This window comes from Saccostrea echinata, unplaced genomic scaffold (assembly GCF_033153115.1).
Source record: "Saccostrea echinata isolate AGI-Se365-2 ecotype Australia unplaced genomic scaffold, CSIRO_AGI_Sech_v1 ptg000029l, whole genome shotgun sequence".
In the NCBI taxonomy this organism is placed as follows: domain Eukaryota; kingdom Metazoa; phylum Mollusca; class Bivalvia; order Ostreida; family Ostreidae; genus Saccostrea; species Saccostrea echinata.
In genome coordinates this window covers 13,057,501-13,077,941 of record NW_026889778.1, presented here as the reverse complement: position 1 = coordinate 13,077,941, position 20,441 = coordinate 13,057,501, and the positions used below count along the sequence as shown (strand labels likewise).

Genomic DNA, 20,441 nt, shown 5'->3' with positions numbered 1-20,441 from the left:
TATTGTAACTGAGGAATAATTGTAAGTAGATATTAATTTCAGCAGAACATGAAATGAGAGATGGCTTAGTCTTACTAGAAACTATTCAATTTCGGATCCGTTAATTAAATATTTTGCCATTGGTAAGATAAATTTAACAATAAAACATACCTTGGTAAATAAGACAGTGAACTAGAGCAGAGCTCGTTGCAAAGCAACGAGTAGGTCTTCCGTTGGAGCTGCGAACAGGAAGAAGTGACCTTGAGTCAAGGTCATGCCACATTCTAAGGTTATAAGCAATCTTGTAAGGGGTATCAACTTGCAATGTCTCACCAGTAGAAAGACAGTTAAAGAATGTTGTTTCTTCGTTGATGACCTTGAACTCGTTCAAATGACCTTGCATCAAACCATGACACACTCTGGTTATAAGAAAACCCCATCTATGTGTTACCGACTCGACAAGTTAACACATGTTCTTTCAGACCATTCATCCAGTCAAAACATTCTTTCCTTAGTGACCCTAAATTTAATCAACATGGCCGTAGGAACCGAGGGGGGCGTGCCCCCCAATAATTTTGCCGATATATAGATTACTATAGTAGACATAGATACTATAGCTTGTGCCACCTCAATAAAAACGTCTGATAACCTTCTTTTTTTTTTTGCTTGTCAAGGAATTTTTGGTAGTTGGTGACCTTTTTTTTTTTTTTTTTTTTTGCTTGTCAGGAAATTTATGGTAGTAGTGCCCCCTCAACTGTCAACTGAAAATGTGTGGCTCCCCCCCCCCCCAAAAAAAAAAAAAAAAAAAACTGAATTTGCTTCCTATGGGCCTGATCAAGGCAATGATACACTCTGTATGATATCAGCGATACCCTTTTGTGTGTTTCGGACTTGACAAGTTCACAGTTTGCATTTATTGCATGATAGTGAGGGAGACATGAAGATTTCTTCGCCCATAAAAAATCATATTCCGCGAGGGCAACATGAAGATTTCTTCGCCCATGAAAAATCATACTCCCCGAAGGCAACGCCCGAGGGAAATATGATTTTTCATTTGCGAAGAAATCTTTATGTCTCTATTATGCAATAAATTGTTTATAATACCGAATTAACCAAAATGCAGGAATTACAAAGGAGATCCAATGAATAAAGCAAACATGCATTTGATGAGAACGATATGAAAGAGATGTAAGTTACAGGTACACCAACAGCCTCGTTTCATTAAAAAAAAATCCTACGTGACAAGTTTGTGTGATCACACCAGTAACATTCAAACACCATTACATTTTTACACATTTAAATCGACACAATCAATCAACGATAATATGTTGACGGTGCGACCGTTGGGCGAGTGCATTGTTCACTTAATTTTAAGATCCGCCTCTTCAAACAGCATTCTTCAGACATTTGGAACGTCTAGACTGTGACGTCTCATGACGTATGTTAGCTGTACTTCCATAAACGAATTTTGAAAAGTGCAAACATTTTAACAAAGAATGTTTAATGTACTATCTGTATGCAATTCCATTAATTAAGGTGATTTTTTGGGGTGAATTTTTAGTTGTTGTTACCGCGCGAACGAAGTTAGCAGCGTCGCTATAAACAATCTAACTCCTCACTCGTTTAATTGTGACGTCACAATCGTGAAACACGACGTTTTGTTGTAGGGCAAACATGATGGACACGTGACTTTCTCGGCCAATCAAATTCTATTTTACTAGTGATTTTTCACTTGTAAGCTAGTTTTCACAGAGGTATAATAAACGTTTTTTTAGACCATACATCGAAATAAATTATCATTATTTCTATAGTCGTAATTTATTAGGTTCAACTCACTGCTTTAAAGGATCATTGTAAATGTTTTATGCCCGATTTGGATACTGAACAACGTGTGATTTTTGAAACACTGATGCCCCCATATGGCATCTTATGGCAAAAGTTAAAGTTTCTCAAATGCAAGTCAAACTCCATGGTCAAGATCAAAAGATAAAAAAAATGTTATTACCCAAATAAAGGTCTTGAACAAAGAATATACTGTGAAATATATACTAGTATGAAAGCCACAGCAGCAACAGTTTAAAAGTTATGGCCAAGGTTAATTTCTTTAAAAGGTCAAACTCCAAGGTCAAGGGATCATAATTGTTTGTACTTGAGGGAAGGTCTTAATTGTTACAAGGAATACACATATGGTTTTAAAAAAGCCTTAGCACCAATTGTTCAAAAGTTAAAACCAAGGTTAAAGTTTTTCAAAAGTAGGACATACTCAAAGGTCAAGGTAAAATGGTCAAAATTAAAGGTATACAATGACAGGCCTTGTCACAAGAAAATTACCTATGTAATATAAAAGCCCTAGTACTAGTCATTCAAAAGTTATTGTCAAGGCTAAAGTTGTTTAAAAGTTGGTCAAACTCCAAGATCAAGGTCAAATGGTCAAACATATTTATACCCAAGGAGGAGACTTATCACAAGGGATACAGATGTGAAGTATAAAAGCCATAGCACCAACTGTTCAAAAGTTTTGGCCAAGGTTATAGTTTGGTAAAATTTTACGAAAGAGGATCAAACTCCAAGTTCAAGGTCAAGAGGTCAAATATGTTGGTACCTGAAGGAAGTCCTTGTTACTAGGAATACACATAAGAAATATGAAAGCAGTAGTTCCAACCAATCAAATATTATGGGCATAGTTTTTTGCGGACAAAGAGGCTTACACAGTCTAACAGACAAATAGACAGGTGGACAGGACAAAAACTGTATGCCCCCCCTGATCTTCGATTACAGTAGCATAAAAAAAATGTCGGCGTCTTTGGGTTTTCGGATTGGCCTTAAATCTGAAAATCCAAAGGATTACAAGGTGCATTACGATACGCTTTCACATCATGTTCTATAACCCAGAGCATATTGTCTGCAAAGATAAATATTTAATTCAGTATTTAATTAGCTATGCATAATTATCTATGTTGTTTTAAAAAGAAAATATAAAAAAATATTTGTTTTATATTTTTCGATGTAGAGATATGCAGAAAATGTTTTCCTATTTTAAGTCCTATCGCAATACATATTTAAAAGAAAGTGTGTGTTGGAGGGGGGGGGGTCATTACATTTTTGCTGGGATTCGCCTATGTATGACCGTAGAGAAACAAAGAGTGGGGAGGGTGCAAGCAGCAACTAAATCAAAATTTACATATTAAAACTACAGCAAAAGACTATTTTCAGAAGGTCTGCCCCCCCCCCCCCCCCCCCGTACAATGCGTACAACGGACCTGTGAAAAAAATACTGATCCTACATTCAGAGTCCCAGGGCACCAGGAAAGAGTGGCAAAAAGAGAATATCAGTTTATTTCAGTCTATAAGTCGAATCAAAATATCTTTTCCTCAAGAGTCTTCTTTCTTTGAGTTCATCCCAGTGATCGTGTGATTTATTTCATTTATTTTACGTTCTGTACTGGACTTGGAAAATGAGGACATCTTTAGGTTCCTGAGCTGGCCTTGAAGCCCGCAGAACAGATTTTCTGCTTTATGATAAATTCAAGTGATATGTAATCCGGTATTAATTTTGTGTTGCTTTTTTTTCATGTTAATTTCATCAAGAAATATGAAAAATTAATGTTTTAACTATATACAGTGAGGCATTTTTTGTGTGGAACGATTATCAAATGGGGTTTTCACGATTTTTTCATATGGTACACATGATGAGTAAGTGCAATAAATTTAATTTGTGGAAAAAATGTCCAACAAGCCCCGGGGTTGAATATCGGGGGGGGGGGGGTCTGTCCACAAGTACCTTTTGTCAAGCCCGTGGAAAGCAATTTCAGTTTTTTTGGAGGGAGGGGGGCAAATAGAAATTTCCACAGGTACTTGTACTCGATTTTTTCCTATGGTACACATGATGAATAAGTGAAATAAATATAATTTGTGGAAAAAAATGTCCAACAAGCATCGGGGTTGAATGTGGGGGGGGGGGGGGGTCCTGTCCACAAGTACCTGTGGAAATTTCTTGATACATAAACAGAATTTAAAAGCATGTATAAGACATCAATTGAAGGGGAGAGGGCACGGCCGTAATTAAAAGTTATATAGAGACTAGGAAGGAATGAACTATCATTAAATTTTGGTTAAGAACTATTACCTAAACTCTTCACTTTCACATTTTCAATTACAGATTCTTGTTTTTAAAAAGCTACACATGTACATTGATATGTATCTATTAGATGCATAAATTATGTTATTAATCATTTTATCTTAAAGGAAAATTAAAAATCTCAATCAAACTTGTTCCGCATATTATGCTCTCTGATTCATTACTCAACAGATGCTTCATATACATAGACTGCAGACTGCAGGTGTGATAAATTCACAGCATGCAGCTCCAGCCTTAATTCCAACTTTGTTCCAAAATATTATTATTCAACGCGAAAAATTAGAATTAGCCGATAGAATATTTTGAATCACTTCGGAAATGCTGCCGTAACACCAGACTGAGTTCACAATATCGAGTGATTTTGATTGACAGGTGTAGCGCCGTTGTGCATGGATTTCGTGTAACTGCAGATTGTGGTTGAAAATAATAAACAAACAGATCTAAAGAAAAGATATTGTATACTGTACATATATTTGTTAAGAACCAGTTCATTCATGAAACGAATTTAGTCGTATTATGTGGGCCCATGTTAGATCATTTAGGGTATTCCGAATCACCCCGCATATCGCGACTCTCGGTAATTTACCTTAACCGGTGTACCTCGCACGACACATGCACAGGTGTGACAACCAAACAGTCATTATTAGTAAGGTCTATGCTTATTGCATACAACAAATTAAGAGGTAAACATAATGCGTTAACTAAAAGAATTAATTATTTTAATTCATTAACTTCCTACCCTTTTCGAAGAAAATGCCCGTGTAGAAACGTTGCATGGTATTTCTCATCGATGTCGTGGCGTTGTTGGTGGATGAAACATGGCATATAAGGTATCGATAGAACGGCAATTTTATAAGCTTTTGTGAGTATTATTTGTTTTTTATAACACCTCAAAAATATACTAGTTATGGCCGCATTTGTAGCCCCCTATAGTTTCGAACCACGTGTGTACATGCCCCTAACAAAATAAATTGCACACGCTACATGTATACTTGTTATATGTCAGATTATTATTTTTTTTATAACATTATTTTTCTTAAATGCAAGGGGTATGAAAGTAATGATTTGACAAAGCAAGAGCTATAATAAGACTATCCCGGGTCCCGGTATACACTTGATCAGTGTTGATCAATGTTGATATGTACGAGTACACGTATGCAGTGATATACGTCATTCTTGATAATCATGAAATCTAAACATGAGTTGGTTTAATTCCTTTTCACAATTTTTTTTATCATCATTATATCATTATTTGATAGCCTACTCGTAGAATTATGACAGTTCAATGTTAATTATTTGCATTAAAAAAATCACATAGGTAAAAAAAAATTACATAATTATCATGATTATATTTACAGGACAACAATTTACAATCAGGTAATTTCAGAAAGTAAATATTCTGTTGGTATTTGCTTTTCTGCATGATCCGCCTCTGAGAACGCTGTTTTATAGTGTGTCTACAGAAGGGGGGGGGGGGGCTTTAATAACTTAATAAAAAAACAACAACAACATTCAACAAGAAAATAATTCTTTTTATTTTTTGATACTTTTGGTAAACAATACCAACTAATTCATTAATTATAATGTTGTTATCTGACTGTTTTAGCCATTTACCTGGTGATTCGAAATACCCGGAAGTGGCCTGCAATACACTAAAAAGGTGATGTAAATATAACCCCTGTCAAGGCCGCTGTATCGTAGATAGACTCGCCGTGTAATGTAGATTTGATTTTTCATTGAATTGGCTTTCCTTTAATACCAACCAACCATTTATAAACTTGTTAATAAAATCGTTTACCGTCAAAATGTAAAAAGTGATTCGGAATACTCTAAATGTACTCGTTATAAAAACAACTCATTATCAACTCAGTGGACCGATAATTTACTTCAAAATAAGCTATAGATCAATAAAATTGATTTCTGATTAACCAATATTTTGTTGCAAAGATAATGTAAAACAGAGACCGGGGATTTTGTATTTCTCTGTATATTTTAAACACTCGATATGCGTACATTTGGGGCGCTCTTGCATATACATGTACACTTGTACATTCGAATTCATGATCGTGCTTATAAAAAGAGCATGTTCTGTACTTGCATGTATGTATGTATGTATGTATGTATGTATGTATGTATGTATCCGTAAAACTTTTCGATTTTCCCGAGAATTCATCCTCACAATGTCAATTAAGGTTCCGAAATCACATGTGAGGATGCCGAGAATTGAAAAAGTCACCTCCACTTACAATTATCATGCATGTGTACATGCAGTTTAAAACACGAGACGGAAAAATAAATTGTTGCAAACTTAATGGTTAAGTCGGCAATTAAAATGCGCAAAACTTGAAATGAATAAATGCACGGGCGGTAAGGATTGATAAAAATAAGCGTGAGATAGAGTAAAATAAAATAATATGTAAGATTCGAAATGATTTCAAACCCAATTTTCCATTAATCGCTATGAGTACACGATGTATTTTAAAACCGATATGACCCCGGCTCTCTGCGGCCACGTGTGCACGAAGACTGGGTTACAAAGCGACAGAGCAGAATGTAAACTGTGCTGTAAGAAGGCGTGAATTATTGTATGTTTAAAAGTATTATTTGATGTATATAGTTTAATATTTAATGAAAAATTAAATGAAGAAACAATTAAGAGACTGATAGTAAAAATTATACTTTACACAAGTATTAATACTTAATACTTCCATCACTATAATTGCAATTATTTGCCTTAGCACCTTTTCAATTACAATTGAAATAGAAGATTCAATATAAATTTAAAAAACACAATGTTTCATTAGTTGTTGTTTCTACACGATGGATTTAAAACGTGATCACAGTCTTCACAGATATTTGTTTTGTTTACATGGTTTATGACCGCAGGTGGCTGGTCGATGGTGACCTCGGCAACGTGGGATCGCGGGTTGTGTTACATAACTAAAAACATTTAGGTGAACATGGAGAAATGCGTACTGTTAATGATCATTAATTATTCGATGCTTAAAGTTTAATATTACTTATATAGTTATATAGATACATTTAATTCCTTCCTTTATTTGAAGACGTGTTCCCTTTAAATCTAAATTAAAAAAGAAAAGAAAGTTGTAAGAATAATTTATGAGTGAACCACAGAACACGTTTAAAACCTTATTTAGAAGAAAATTAGCATTAAATACAGTAGGGTATATAATTTATTGCAAGTTTGTTAAAGTTATAGACATGAAGAGTTCCGATTTACTTGCCGAATGAAAACGCTTACCTGTTTACGGGACCTGCTTTTTACCTACATATTACGACATATTACGCAATACTTGAACAAAACAACATTTGTATGAGATCAATAAGGTGTTAAAGAACAACTTTAATTCCGAAAGCCATATCGAAATATTTACCGTTTTTGAGTTATAAAGCGAAAACTTTCAAGGGCTCTAGATCCCTAATTTTAGGGGCCAGCCCCTTTTAAATGATATCAAATGAAAGCTCTTGCTATTATGCACAACTTTTATTCTACATGTTTTAACAAAATATTTTTAGTTTTAAAGATATAAAGGAAAATATGTCAAAATTTTTGCTCTTTTCCGCGTTCTAACTTTTGACCCCTCTCTAGCGCCATTTTTAATGCAAAAATCAAAAAACAAAAACCGATGTGCACAACTTCAATGCTTCTTCTTTTCAATTTCAAAGGGTTTTGTGCTCCAATTATTACAGTCTCAGAGCCTTTGTCTGGAAACCAGAGGCATAAAAATTTCAATCAAAGGGGAATAACTCGTGAACAGAAGGTAATTTCCGAATTGTATTACAGTATTCTGAGAGTGTTTTGCAAAGTCTAAAAGCTCTGAAAATTTGAACAAAATCCGTTCAGAAATGAGGAAGATATGAAGCTTCAAAGTTGGCGTCTAGGAAAAAAAAAAAGAATAATAAGAATAATCTTAACCATCAGAATCAGTAGAAGGTCTTCCGTTGGAAACGGAAGACCTTAATTAAATGTCAAAGATGTAAAGACAATGGGAAAGTTAGTAGGCCAACAAATTTGTATTCAATCATGCATACACTGTACCAACAAAATTAACAATTGTAATAAGTCGGCTATCGGTATAAATGACCATTTTTTATTTGCTTTGTTGAAGGATTAAGTTGTTCAGACGAGGTGCTACGTCTATTAGCATTCTTTGTTTTAACTTTATTTAACATTTATTGATGAACTATGGATACTTTCATAATATCGTCCCTTAGCTGAGATTCTATTTGAATATCAATTTGTTTATTTTTGATATCTTTAAATTGTTTTAAGCGTTTTGATAATTCCCATAATGGAATATCGTCTTCCGATGAAGAATTTTCTCTTTCTCGACGATATTTATGAACCAATTGTGCCAATAGTGGGATATTATCTTCACTATTGTCACTCGATAAATTGTCATTAGATTTGATTGAATCTGAATGAATTGAATCTTTATCTGAATTTACAGATTTGTCCAAATTTCAGACATTTCCTCTTTACTCGATTCATTATCAGATAGTTTTTCATTCATTTCATCATTATCATTGTCATCGGACTGTGACTGGGGAGGAATTACATAAGAGGCTTTTCGTCACGGTCCATGTGGTAACTCCCGTTCGTTGATTTTCGCTAATCTTAATAATTCTGTATGTTCTTTAGTGATTTTTCTATCTTACTGACTTTTGATTTTAAAAGTAACAGGGGATATTTGTTCTATAATCCGATAAAATGTTTCCATTTCGTTTGACGTTTACTTTGTCGAATATTATTTTTTAAAGTACACCGGAAAACCGATTTTAAATTCCACGTCGATTGCATTTCTATTCGCGTAATTAGCTTGTCTTCATTTAGATCGTCTCAGAGTGCTGTGTACTAATGTAAAAGCTTTATGTTGTTGTTCTAAAGCAATTTTATGAGGGTCTTTTCGTCGCGGTTTTACAAGATGTGTAAGATGTGACCTATTGGTAAAACTGCATCGCGACTATACAGCAAATAGAATGGAGAGAAATCTGAAGAATTCACCGATGCTAAAACGAATTGCGTTTAAAGTTTGATTTAAAAATATCTCCCAAATGGTCAGATTATCCTCTTATTTTTTCTTAAGGATATCATGAAGAGTTCGATGGGATCAATGTTCGCGCTTAACATTTCATCCATTGCTTTATCAAGAATTACTCTTTTATTCAGTGGTGTTCTCTACGGTTTCATTCTTATGGGAGGATGGTTACCTGTGTCGATTTTCATTTTCAAGTTATTTGTATGTCCTAATTCCCCGACAGTTCTTGCAAATAGATCTTTATTTTGCTTTACAAGTTTTTTTTTTCAACCATTTCCCTATGTTTAGGAGAGACGTCTAATTCAGTACTAAGTAATTCAACGGACATCTGATCATTTTGCTCTCGACTCACTACCTCATTTATTGTTTCATCATTTCTTTCATCAACCACATCTAGTCTACCGACCACACAACTTCTTTTGATCTTAAAAGATTTGTTAGTATTGTTAACAATTAAGACAGAAATTTTTCGTGATTGTTTTCTGTTATCAACTGCATTTTCTATCACTAATCCTGGCTTTTCACAAATAAATCCTTTTTCAATTGCACTTATTTGAACAAATTTATTTTTCTTGTTATCTCGATGTTTTGCAGAAGAAACCGTTGCCGACTAAGGTTTAAAAAAAGTTCTTTGAGAAGCACTTTATATTGAACCAATATGAATATCATCTACCATGAGTAGGTATGTTTTCCTGATTCTTACAGTGTATATTATCAAAATAAAGACTGTCACCAAATTGTACATGTCAATCTCTTCCCAAAATAAATGAACAATTTATGTTTTGAACAAGGTAAAATTTACAATTCAGTGTAAGACCTCCTATTTGTAACTCAATATTTGTACAACCATCAATTTTCAGATCGGTGCTATTTACACATTTCAGATTTACTTTTGGTATGGATAATTTTGATTAAATTTGGAGGGATCTATAAATATTTGAACTGATGAAAGGCGCCTGTATCTATCAATAAAAGGCCTAAATCTTTGCTTGTTAATTTTGGTATGAGAATTTGGATATTCAACAGAATTAATTGTTACAGTATGTTTCTCTTTACATTTGTGTTTCTGATTCTTGCTCCCTCCAGTGGTCTCATTTTGGACTGAGCGTCTTAGTTTCGATCAATTGTTCATCATCATTACTCACAGCGGCATCAATGGCCTCGACATTTCTTGAAGGACAATTTCTACAAATATGTGCTAAAGCATATTCAAGAAGTGGTGCAAATTAAATGTGGATCCTCAAAAATTCTGAATTTTTTTTTTTTTTTTTTAGAAAATTTAAAATCACGAAACTTTTCAAGATTCATTAACATCAAAACGTATGACTTTTCGACACTTTATACATCCATTCCTCACGATAAATTAAAAAGTAGGTTTTTTTTAATATCATTGACAGCTGCTGATAATATTGATAATATCATTATTAGCCGACCTACTTTTTCTTTGTTTGAAGCAGAATTTCTTCAAAAACTTCTACACGAGAAAAAAACACTTGATATGGCCTTCAGCGCAACATTCAGATATATTTATTAACAATTGTTACTTCCATAGAGCATAGCAGATAAGGGCCAACTAACAACTAAACTGTATGACAAACGAGATGATTTCAGCTTTTCCATCCTTAGCTTTCCTTATTTGTATTGTAATATAAATTACTATTCACCAGCATATGGTGTATATGTCTCTCAACTTATTCGATATTAAAGAGAATGCTCTGACTACGATTAATTTTTATAACTGTTGTATTTTTTTTATTGGTACAGGGGAATACATGAGTGTTTCACACCTTACCTCAGTAAAATTATTGATGCCCCATGTGTTTTTATGCTTTTGAAGACCATGAATGTATTTCTTAATCTAAATCAGGACAATAATTGCACAATCAAGACATAAATTCTACGAATAGGGACCTACAGCATGTATCTTTTACACTCAAATATCCAGAAAACTGTTTCTGACATTTTTAGAGAAGTATCGCCTGATGAATTAATCCATCTATTATTTGAGGGATGTGTTTGTATCCATACATGTTCATCTTTCTTCAACGGTGGGATTACAAAATTACTTCCGGAGTTAAAAGATGTGATATTCCCCGCCAAAGAGTCAGATTTTTCACCTCCGTTAACGGCTAGGATAACAGCCAGACGACTGTTTGGTAACATTTGAACGGAGATCGAAAAGATCGTTTTTTCCCTTATAGTGACACTAAATACTACTCTATTTGTTATGATTGAGAAAGGTAATAAAATTGAAAATGTAATATTTTGTAATGAAATGTACTCCTCAATTCTCAGATCTTTATCTGAATTTGACAATAGGAAAAAATAAATCGATGCACTTTAAACACATGTACAACATTGAACAATGCTGTTGTTAAAGCCATGATACACAAGTTACCAAAATATCTCAAACACTTGAACTTGTACCAAAGTTTTACGTTTTAGTACATGTAACACGGGTATACATATTTGTATAATTAATATTATTGATGAATTGATCATTTACAAGCTCATCTAAAATAAAATCTCTCCTTAAAAGTATCATGCTATAACACATACTATTCTGTTTTAAGCTTTGTACTGATATCTGCTTCCAACGATCATCTTTTAAAAGTATATACATAGTAAGAGGTAGAATTAAAACAATTACATGTATTCCGAAGTAAAGCACAGTCTATTTTCTTGACAAACCAAAAAATTATTTATACATTTCACTATTGTAAATCAAACAATCAATATCGATTTCCATGTTTCATAAAGGCTTTCCAAACATGAGTTCTGGTTATGATGAGTCAAAGTGTGACATAACTTTTCAAGTTGTGGAACCTATCACAAATAACAGTATAAAATAAATTCCTTATAATTGTTTAATTATCATGAATGTTGTGACAAAAAAGTGGAAAGCAGTCATGATAATATTTTGAATATTTCAAGAGATTTAATTCATTTTAATCACACAATGTTATGTCCCTGGCGTTAGAAAAAGAAAATAACCGACTCAGAATAGAATACAATTTACGTAAATCAATTTACTTGTGTAATTATGCAAACGCTTTTAATATATTTGGTTTTTCTTTTACATAATTATTTAATATATACAGAATATTGATTGATCGATTTTGTAAATCAAAACAGTTGTTCAAAGAATATAAAATTCTGCTGTGCAGTGTTGTATTTTTCTCCTATACTTTCACTGAAAGCGGGGGATAATAATTTGGATCTTTCCGTCCGCCCTTCTCTCAGTCATTCTCTAATCTAATCTCAAAAACTTTTGTTTATGGACGACATCTCAAAAACCTTTGAGTTTTTGCTATGTAATTTTACATCACAGCTCCTCAAAGCAACAGTGGTGTACAGGTTATACCTTTCGTTTCCCTGAGCTTTCTCTATGTTATTTTATATGATAACTCCCGATTACTTATATATATATAAATCCTTTTGAGTTTTAGGTCAAAAGGTAAATGCAATGTCTTGCATAAAATGGTTTCGTGTGATAACTCTAGTTCTCTTGACTTTTTGAATGATATTTTATACTTCTGGTCACTGGACTTAAAAGAGACTCCTATTGATTTTGAGGCCAAAAGGTCACAGATAAATGTCAAAAATTTGTATATTATGTATACAGTTTTCAAATGATTACTTCTCTGTATACTTTTGTAATGAAGCTTAAGGTCTTGAATTTCTTTAACCTAAAAAATTACCCTTTTGCCTTTTAGGACAAAAATGAAAGGTCAAGGTTGATCTTTTTCTTTCTCCATCTGCATATTTCCTTCAGTTCTTCAACCTTTTCCTTTTTTTCCTTACGCGGAGGACAAGCATTCTCTGAATTAGCTTGTTTAAAAGTGTTTAAAATTCAAATCTCTAAAGAAAAGAAATATCATTGATTTGGAATTCCATGTCTCAAAATATATTTTACTAAATAAGATATTCATCATACCAATTAGAATAAAATCATGTGTTCGATTTTCATTATTATATACTTAACCCTTGAAATTAGTACACGTATAAACATTACATTATTCCTAAGTGAAATGTGTACAATTTCTTAATAGGAAAGAGTATTTTACATGCGCGGAAAGAAAAGACACATTCTTAAAAAATGATTTTTCACTATTTTTTATGTATGTGTGTATCACAAACAGAGACCAATTTTGAAAACGGGAACATACATGTAAGTGACTTTAACGATTTATTACAAACATATTTATGTATCTAAATATCTATTTCTAAAGATTTTGAATCTTTTTTCACTTTAAATTTGTATCAATTAACTGCTTCGAAAGTAAACTTGGTCATATATTTATATACTTTTAGAAAATGTTTGAATGAAATGTTGAAACAAACAATAAACATCCAAATCAATCCTATTTAATATATACACACAAATGTCCTGAAATGCTTTCTATAAGAAGTACACAAAAAAGCAAGATACTTTAAGTATAAATACTTTACTGTTGACGTTAAATAATTATTTTCTTACTCTACCATTTTAAATTAACCAGTGTGTATATTTAGCTCCTTTTGTAATCTAATGATGCATGCAAAAATGTCAATTATTATTTATTACTTATATCTCTTTCTGCAGCATTAAGAAATATAAATCACATAAAAAATCATTTTTATCAATCAATTTATTGTCTTTTCCTTCTTTCTGTGAGTGCGATTGGACTGTTTTATTCATCTGTCTAGGTAAAAGGAGGTCTAGAAATAAGAATCCAAAAATCAAATATTATATAAGCGAGTTCTGTGTAAGGTGCATTCTAGAGCACATGTTGTTCATTTATTTCTACAGCATCATAAATTACTACAGATTCAAATATTGATAGGGTAATTTATATAAATGAGCCTCACTTAAAAATCTTCCTCCGAAGACCCGCTCAAAGATAATTAAGAAAAGTAAAGTAGCATATGTCATATACATTACATAATGACGGTCCTCTGCTTTCTTTTTCCATAATATAATAGTTTTAATAGTCTTTAATTTTTTATCAGCAGAAATCAATGTTAGAAAATAAAAACACTCTGAAACGTACCAGAAATAGCGAAATTTAAAGCACTTTATATAAGATATCTTTAAGTTATTTTAAGCTGAATAAATTTGAGGGAATCGTGATCTTTTGATTGGTGACAAAATTTTATGAGTATATTGAATTTAAAAATATTTTAATGTTTATTTCAGATTGTCATATCTGATTGAGAAGACTTTTACACTTTGTGGGAATGCATAACAAATCTTATGCTGGATCATGAATGTCGAGTGGCATAATGTAGCATTGATAATCCTAATTTGATATACATTACATTAAATCACTAAAAATTTCAGGCCGGATGTACACAGATTCTTAAAAAAATAATCTAGTTGAGCTTTATTCGATGGATCAATTGTTTAAGAAACGCTTTTGAATTACTGAACTTTAAAGAAAATTTCAATAGCTAAAACAATTGTCTTATTCTAGGCTCTGCTAAGTAAATTAAACATCAAACCTCTTAAAGTGAAATCATGTGTTCGATTTCCATTAGCATATTCATGAAAGGATCAGGAACAACACATGTATAGTTATGAATTTTTATAAAAGATTACCGTTTCGACAAGGAAACATTCTTTAGAACAGCTAATGAATGGTATCTAAGACCAAATATCAGCAGAAATAGTTTTCCTTCGAATTGCTTAATTTTACTGAAAAAGAGATTCTACACGTGCGGAATTCAAAAATGAATTTATTCATCTTTCCTCCTATTTTTCTATACTTGTGCGTACCATATTTGGAAGCTTCTGTAGTTAGTGGAAATTTTTTATATCAAGGAAACGTTTCATATTTCGACAAGTCTTTGTTGATATCCGAATTAACACCGACAATTACAGAAATTTCATTAAGTTATTGTGCCGTAGAATGCTACAAAAACCTGGACTGTAATGCAGTAGAGATATGTTCGTCTACGGAAGGAAGCATTTACCGACTTAGTAGAAGCATTTCAACGTCGATGATTACTGGAGGTAATTCATGCTTCCGGTATGAATTGGTAAGAAATCAGACTGAATTATTTATTCAGGCTATAAAATTTATAATTACTTTCTATAAAGTTCAAATGTTTATTCACACTCCAATAAAATATACAGAAATACGTAGACAGTTCAACCGAAGTAATCTTATTTTCATTAACAATATCCAATAATTGTGTTGATTGAAATTTGTTGGAACTCTAACCCTTTCCCCCAAAAAGCATACGATTATGCAGGAGAGGAAATATGTGATCCCTACACACAAGGATTGTTTCTAAAATATACAGACAATGCCAATCTTCGTCACTTTATTTAGAAAAAAAAAGATCAACACTTTATCATTTGAAAACATATTAATTTTGTTGATGTTTGACTGCACTCAATGTTATCAAATGGAAATCATATCACTTAATTATGATATTTAAAAAAATTGATACCACAGAGCATTCTTTATTGCATTGTAACGTCAAAATAATGATTTTTAAAGAAAAATACCCCCACCCCCTTCACAATTCATACACAAACTTTGGTACCATACAGACTCATTAAAACGTTTCTTTATCTCTCGACATTAAATTTGTTTATAAGTATTCCAGCTATTTAAGTTCCTTTTTCATTGTTCTCGATAATTTTTCCTCAGGTAATTCTGCAACAGTGAAGCGCCCTGCACTTCCCATTCCAATCACCTTTCTTTTCAAAAAAAAAAAAAAAAAAAAAAAAAAAAAAGAATGCAGCAGAAAATTGTTTCGTAGTTGTCCTATTACGTCATCATTTCTTTTTATGAGGACTACCTATCGTGTAAAATTGATTTCTTTTCAATGAAGAGGCATATTTTGTCAAATTTTGGCATGTTTAGATTTGTAACATGTCTAAATTTGAACGTCTGCTTTAAAAAAAAAAATTAAACACAATTTTTGAGAAATACGACTAAAGCCATTGTGTCGTGTAAAGTTCGTACATAACATAACTAAATTTTGGCCTGCTAAAATTATCATTTGAAAAGTTATCTCGATACCCATATGAATATATATTGAATTAAATATCACTTCAAAGAGGAGGCCAAGAACACCTATTCTGAGGGTAATTTGGGGAAAATGTAGACCCCTTTCACTCACTATAGATCTTTGCCTTACATGTCTGACTCAGCGTGTAATCAAACCTTCAAGTCATTATTATGTTGTTTACGAAACGATACAGGTATATACAACAATTTTTAGTGCATGGTAATATCACCACCATTAATTTTTTCTGATTTTACACCGATCGGTGTGAGAATTTGATTAATATTCATCTTGTTTGGTTTCTAGAAATAAAACAAACTTTTGTCAATGTATTTTAAAATCCATTTATTATTATGTTTATATCATTACTTTAAGAAATTATAAAGAATGTTAGGTAATAAAACAATTATTTCATGACAATTCGGGAAACAGCCAAACTGTTGTCCTTCGATAATGAGGAAGACCTGGCAAACTGTTGCCCTCGGCCTTCGAACTCGGGCAACAGTTTCCCAGGACTTCCCCATTACTTCGGGACAAAAGTTTGACTGTTCCCCCCGTAGTCATGAAATAAGTATATAATAATGATGCGTGTCTGCTAGGGAGTAAGCTTATTCTATTTTAATTGTTTCTTTTTAATTTGAACAGGAGCATACATGTGGAAGGGATTCTTACTACAACAGACGGAATGGCCACTGCCAGTGTGTTATAGGTATGTATAACAGAAATCGATAGCACGGTTTATTATGATTACCTAGGAATAAAATTAATGTGTATCATAAATTATATTTACGGACAAGAGGATCATTACATGTAAGATCTATACTAAAGCGGTTTTGATAAGAGGTTAATAATATCTAACTGAAGGAATGGATGGAAGGGATAAATCTCGTTTTAATTGTTAATAAAATAATTGAAGGGCCTTTGTTGTAAAATGGTCATTATCAGTATATATTTACATTTGCAAATGTTTTCTTTTATATAACACTATTAAGAGCAACGCGTATCTATATCCGTATAAACACGGGTTCCTCGCGTTAACGTTCGACGTAATTTCTCAGTGACGTCATAAAGGGTCGACACGCACTCAATGGATCAAATACGTGCCGTTGAGTTTGAAAAAAAAAAAAAAAAACATTTCACACGTTAAAGATTGTAATCAGGAAAATATAAAATATGAATAAGTCATAAATGTAAATATAAGTAATAATGTATCATTTTTAAACATCTATCTGGATATAAATACGGGTTGGTACGAGATCAAATTTACCATAAAGCCCTTCGGGCTTTATGGAATTTGATCTCGTGACCAACCCGTATTTATATCCCGATAGATGTTTAAAAATGATGCATTATATCTGAATTAACTGAGGGGGAGTAACTATTATAAAACTTTTATTTGTGTGTATTGGGAGGGTAATAGCATCCATCAAAGATCTGATTTAACCGATGTAAGACTTGCTGCCAGAGTAATTTTGATATTCACAGTAATCGAAGGATATGGAGTTTTTTTTATTTTTTTCTTTGGAAGGTTGAACTAAATTTTCTATTTTTTTTTGGTGTTTTAATGAAAATGTGTTGTAAAAGAGAAGGACTAAAGAAAGAAAAACCCAGCAAATTGTCATTATTTTTTGGAAGTGCTAAAATCCATTGATTTGTTCAGGCGACAACTAGAGATGTAAATATGAAATATATTAAATGAAATATATTTAAAAAAAAGGATAAATATGTATCTTTTTAAGAAAACAAAGTCACGGGTTCATATTAATTTCCAGGCCTTTAAGTGCGTTTTTATATCTAAAATGTTTTAATAGGATAAAAGAAATAATTATACCCAGCCTCGTGTTAACAAAACTCACTCAAGCTCCTTAAAATTTAGAACTAAACTAGATAAAAGTTCCTTCCCATTCAGATCACCCGTAGTTTTGTAAATTTTTAGCGGTTAAAAGTCAATCGTCTTAATTTTTTTTTAAATTAAAAAATGAAAATTATGCAAAATAAAGCTATGTTGAAAATAAATAAATGACGACAAAGCTGTTTTCAATGTTTAAGAATTACTTTATAAAAAAAATAAATCCTCTACATTAGTACAACCATGTTGACCATAAGCACTGACAAATCAATACTAGATGCTGTCATGAGACAGTAATACCCGCACTAAGGTGTTTGCCTCTAAATGCACACTCCTTCATATTGGGCTTACCAAGGAAAAAGTCCAAATAATTCTATAATTTACACAGTACATGTATTCGTCAAATCGAGCATAAAATGCTCAGATGTCCATGTGACCCATGAACCTCTTATACGCATTTCATATACTTAATTCATTACCAGTCTGAAATATCAGAATTTAATTAATGTTGTAAATTAGGTTTTAATAAAAAGGGGGGGGGGGATATAAATTTTTGGCCCATAATTGGAACTTTTTAAATTAAATTTATCTTCTCAACAACAAATAATATTATTTTAGTACAAAGCGTTTTTGATGAATTTATCAAAATGTGCAAACTTTTTTTAGTATTTGATTAGGCAAAAACCTCCTTGAAAAGCCATACCCAATCAATTTATATGTGTCCCCCCCCCCCCCCCCCCAAATACACACACACACAATTTGCCTGTTTTTGGAAATAGGCCTAGATGGCAAAGTTATGTTAAAACATCGTTTGTTATGATAATTTAAAATTTGTTCTTGTACTGTACATGTATGTGAACACCTTTTTGAAAATTTCTACATCACATTGGGCTTGCGTCACCCTACCAGTACTAGTACTAGTTTTACCATTATCATTTTTAGATTGCACATGCCATGTGACATGGTGCAGTGTTACATGTATATCAGTGGAAATTAATTCATTTTGTGTTTTAATTGGATTATATTTCATGAAGTTGACAGGACCTATGACAGTCGGTAAGTACAAGTTTAAGTATAGATTGGGGTAAAATAAACCAAAATGCAAATGGTTAGGTTAAAGTTTAAAAAGGATCAAAGATCATCGGCAATCTCCTATGCAGAGTTGTCGTTCGTTTCTCTCTCAGACACTGAATGTATGAGCCGATCGTAGAGAGTGGATCATCGATGCCACAATAGACGAATTTCACATTCTGAAGAGTTATCTCCCGTTGTCGACATTACATTCAGTTACAGGCATAGATCCGGGAATTTTTTTCCGGGGGGGAGGGGGGTCCACACCTCGGTCCAAAAAAATTCCAGCCCAGAATTTCCTGAGGAGCAAAATAAAAAAAAAAACAAACAAACAAACAAAATAAAAACAATGATGGTGGGGTCCATGTTTTTAAAGGGGGAGGGCATCCAAAGTCATTTTTTATTTGCTTCTGTAAATCAGTATATAGTCCTATTTAAATAACTCTGCAAATTCCAGGGGGGGGGGGGGGTTCCAATCTCCCTAGCCGCTCCCTGTCCCTGAAATGACAAATGATCATGCGACTCCTAAATAGTAGAAAATTTTTCCATTTGACTAGACATAATTTTGTTTCTTGTGTTATTATGTTATGTACATCTAATGGTTTAAGGTTATGAACCCTTGAGGTCATCCCCACTCTCTTGTTCATAATATGACTACATCAAATTAAATAGAAGTGCATCAATGATAAGATTACTTGACATTTCATTCATGAATTTGGGTCAACCTAGAATTAGGAATGAAAATCATTCAAAGAGATGGACCATTAAACTATTTGTATGTATTCACATTTTTTTTATGTCAAACCAAAGTATTAGACTAGTTTGCATACATGAACAAACTGGGGTCTGGGAAGGGGAAGGGGCAAGGGGAAGGAGTTATCTCTTTACGTCTTAATTAATTGTTGAAAATTCCTAAAATGAATGTTAACCTTAAATCCGACTTGTACGTCTTCATTATTTTTAAGTGATGGTGTCTCCGTATGAGTGAAAAATTCCCAAGAGGGACATTTAACAACAAACAAACATTAATGACTTAAAAAACACAATATACATGTACATGTTTATTAGTCAACGGATATACTTCTGATCATATCTCTAGTTCTCCCTTGAATCAGAAATGATGATATAAATATTTTAAGAATGATTAAGAGTTGAAAAGGTTGTGCATTTTAAAATTCACTAAGCTCTGTGGTTGAATTAGCTATACCAGTTTAGCTTATTTTGCTACTCAAAGCACCTTGATTAACTATTTTTAATCATACTGTTTCCTGAAATGTGAAGTTTTTTCAACATGGATACAAGTCATACCTTTTCAGCTTCTGAAAACAATTAATGCATGAAA

The 20,441-nt window shown here is 32.6% G+C and overlaps 1 protein-coding gene across 1 annotated transcript in view; it reads left to right on the top strand.

The window, feature by feature from the left end:
- Positions 1-14,889: 14,889 nt before the first annotated feature.
- The window catches only part of LOC133194995 (ficolin-1-like), a 12,633-nt gene continuing 7,081 nt past the window's right edge, over positions 14,890-20,441 (top strand). The window contains exons 1-2 of the mRNA XM_061330884.1: positions 14,890-15,198; positions 16,825-16,888. Coding sequence (XP_061186868.1) covers positions 14,890-15,198; positions 16,825-16,888 — 373 coding nt within the window. The remainder of the gene's footprint in view (positions 15,199-16,824; positions 16,889-20,441) is intronic.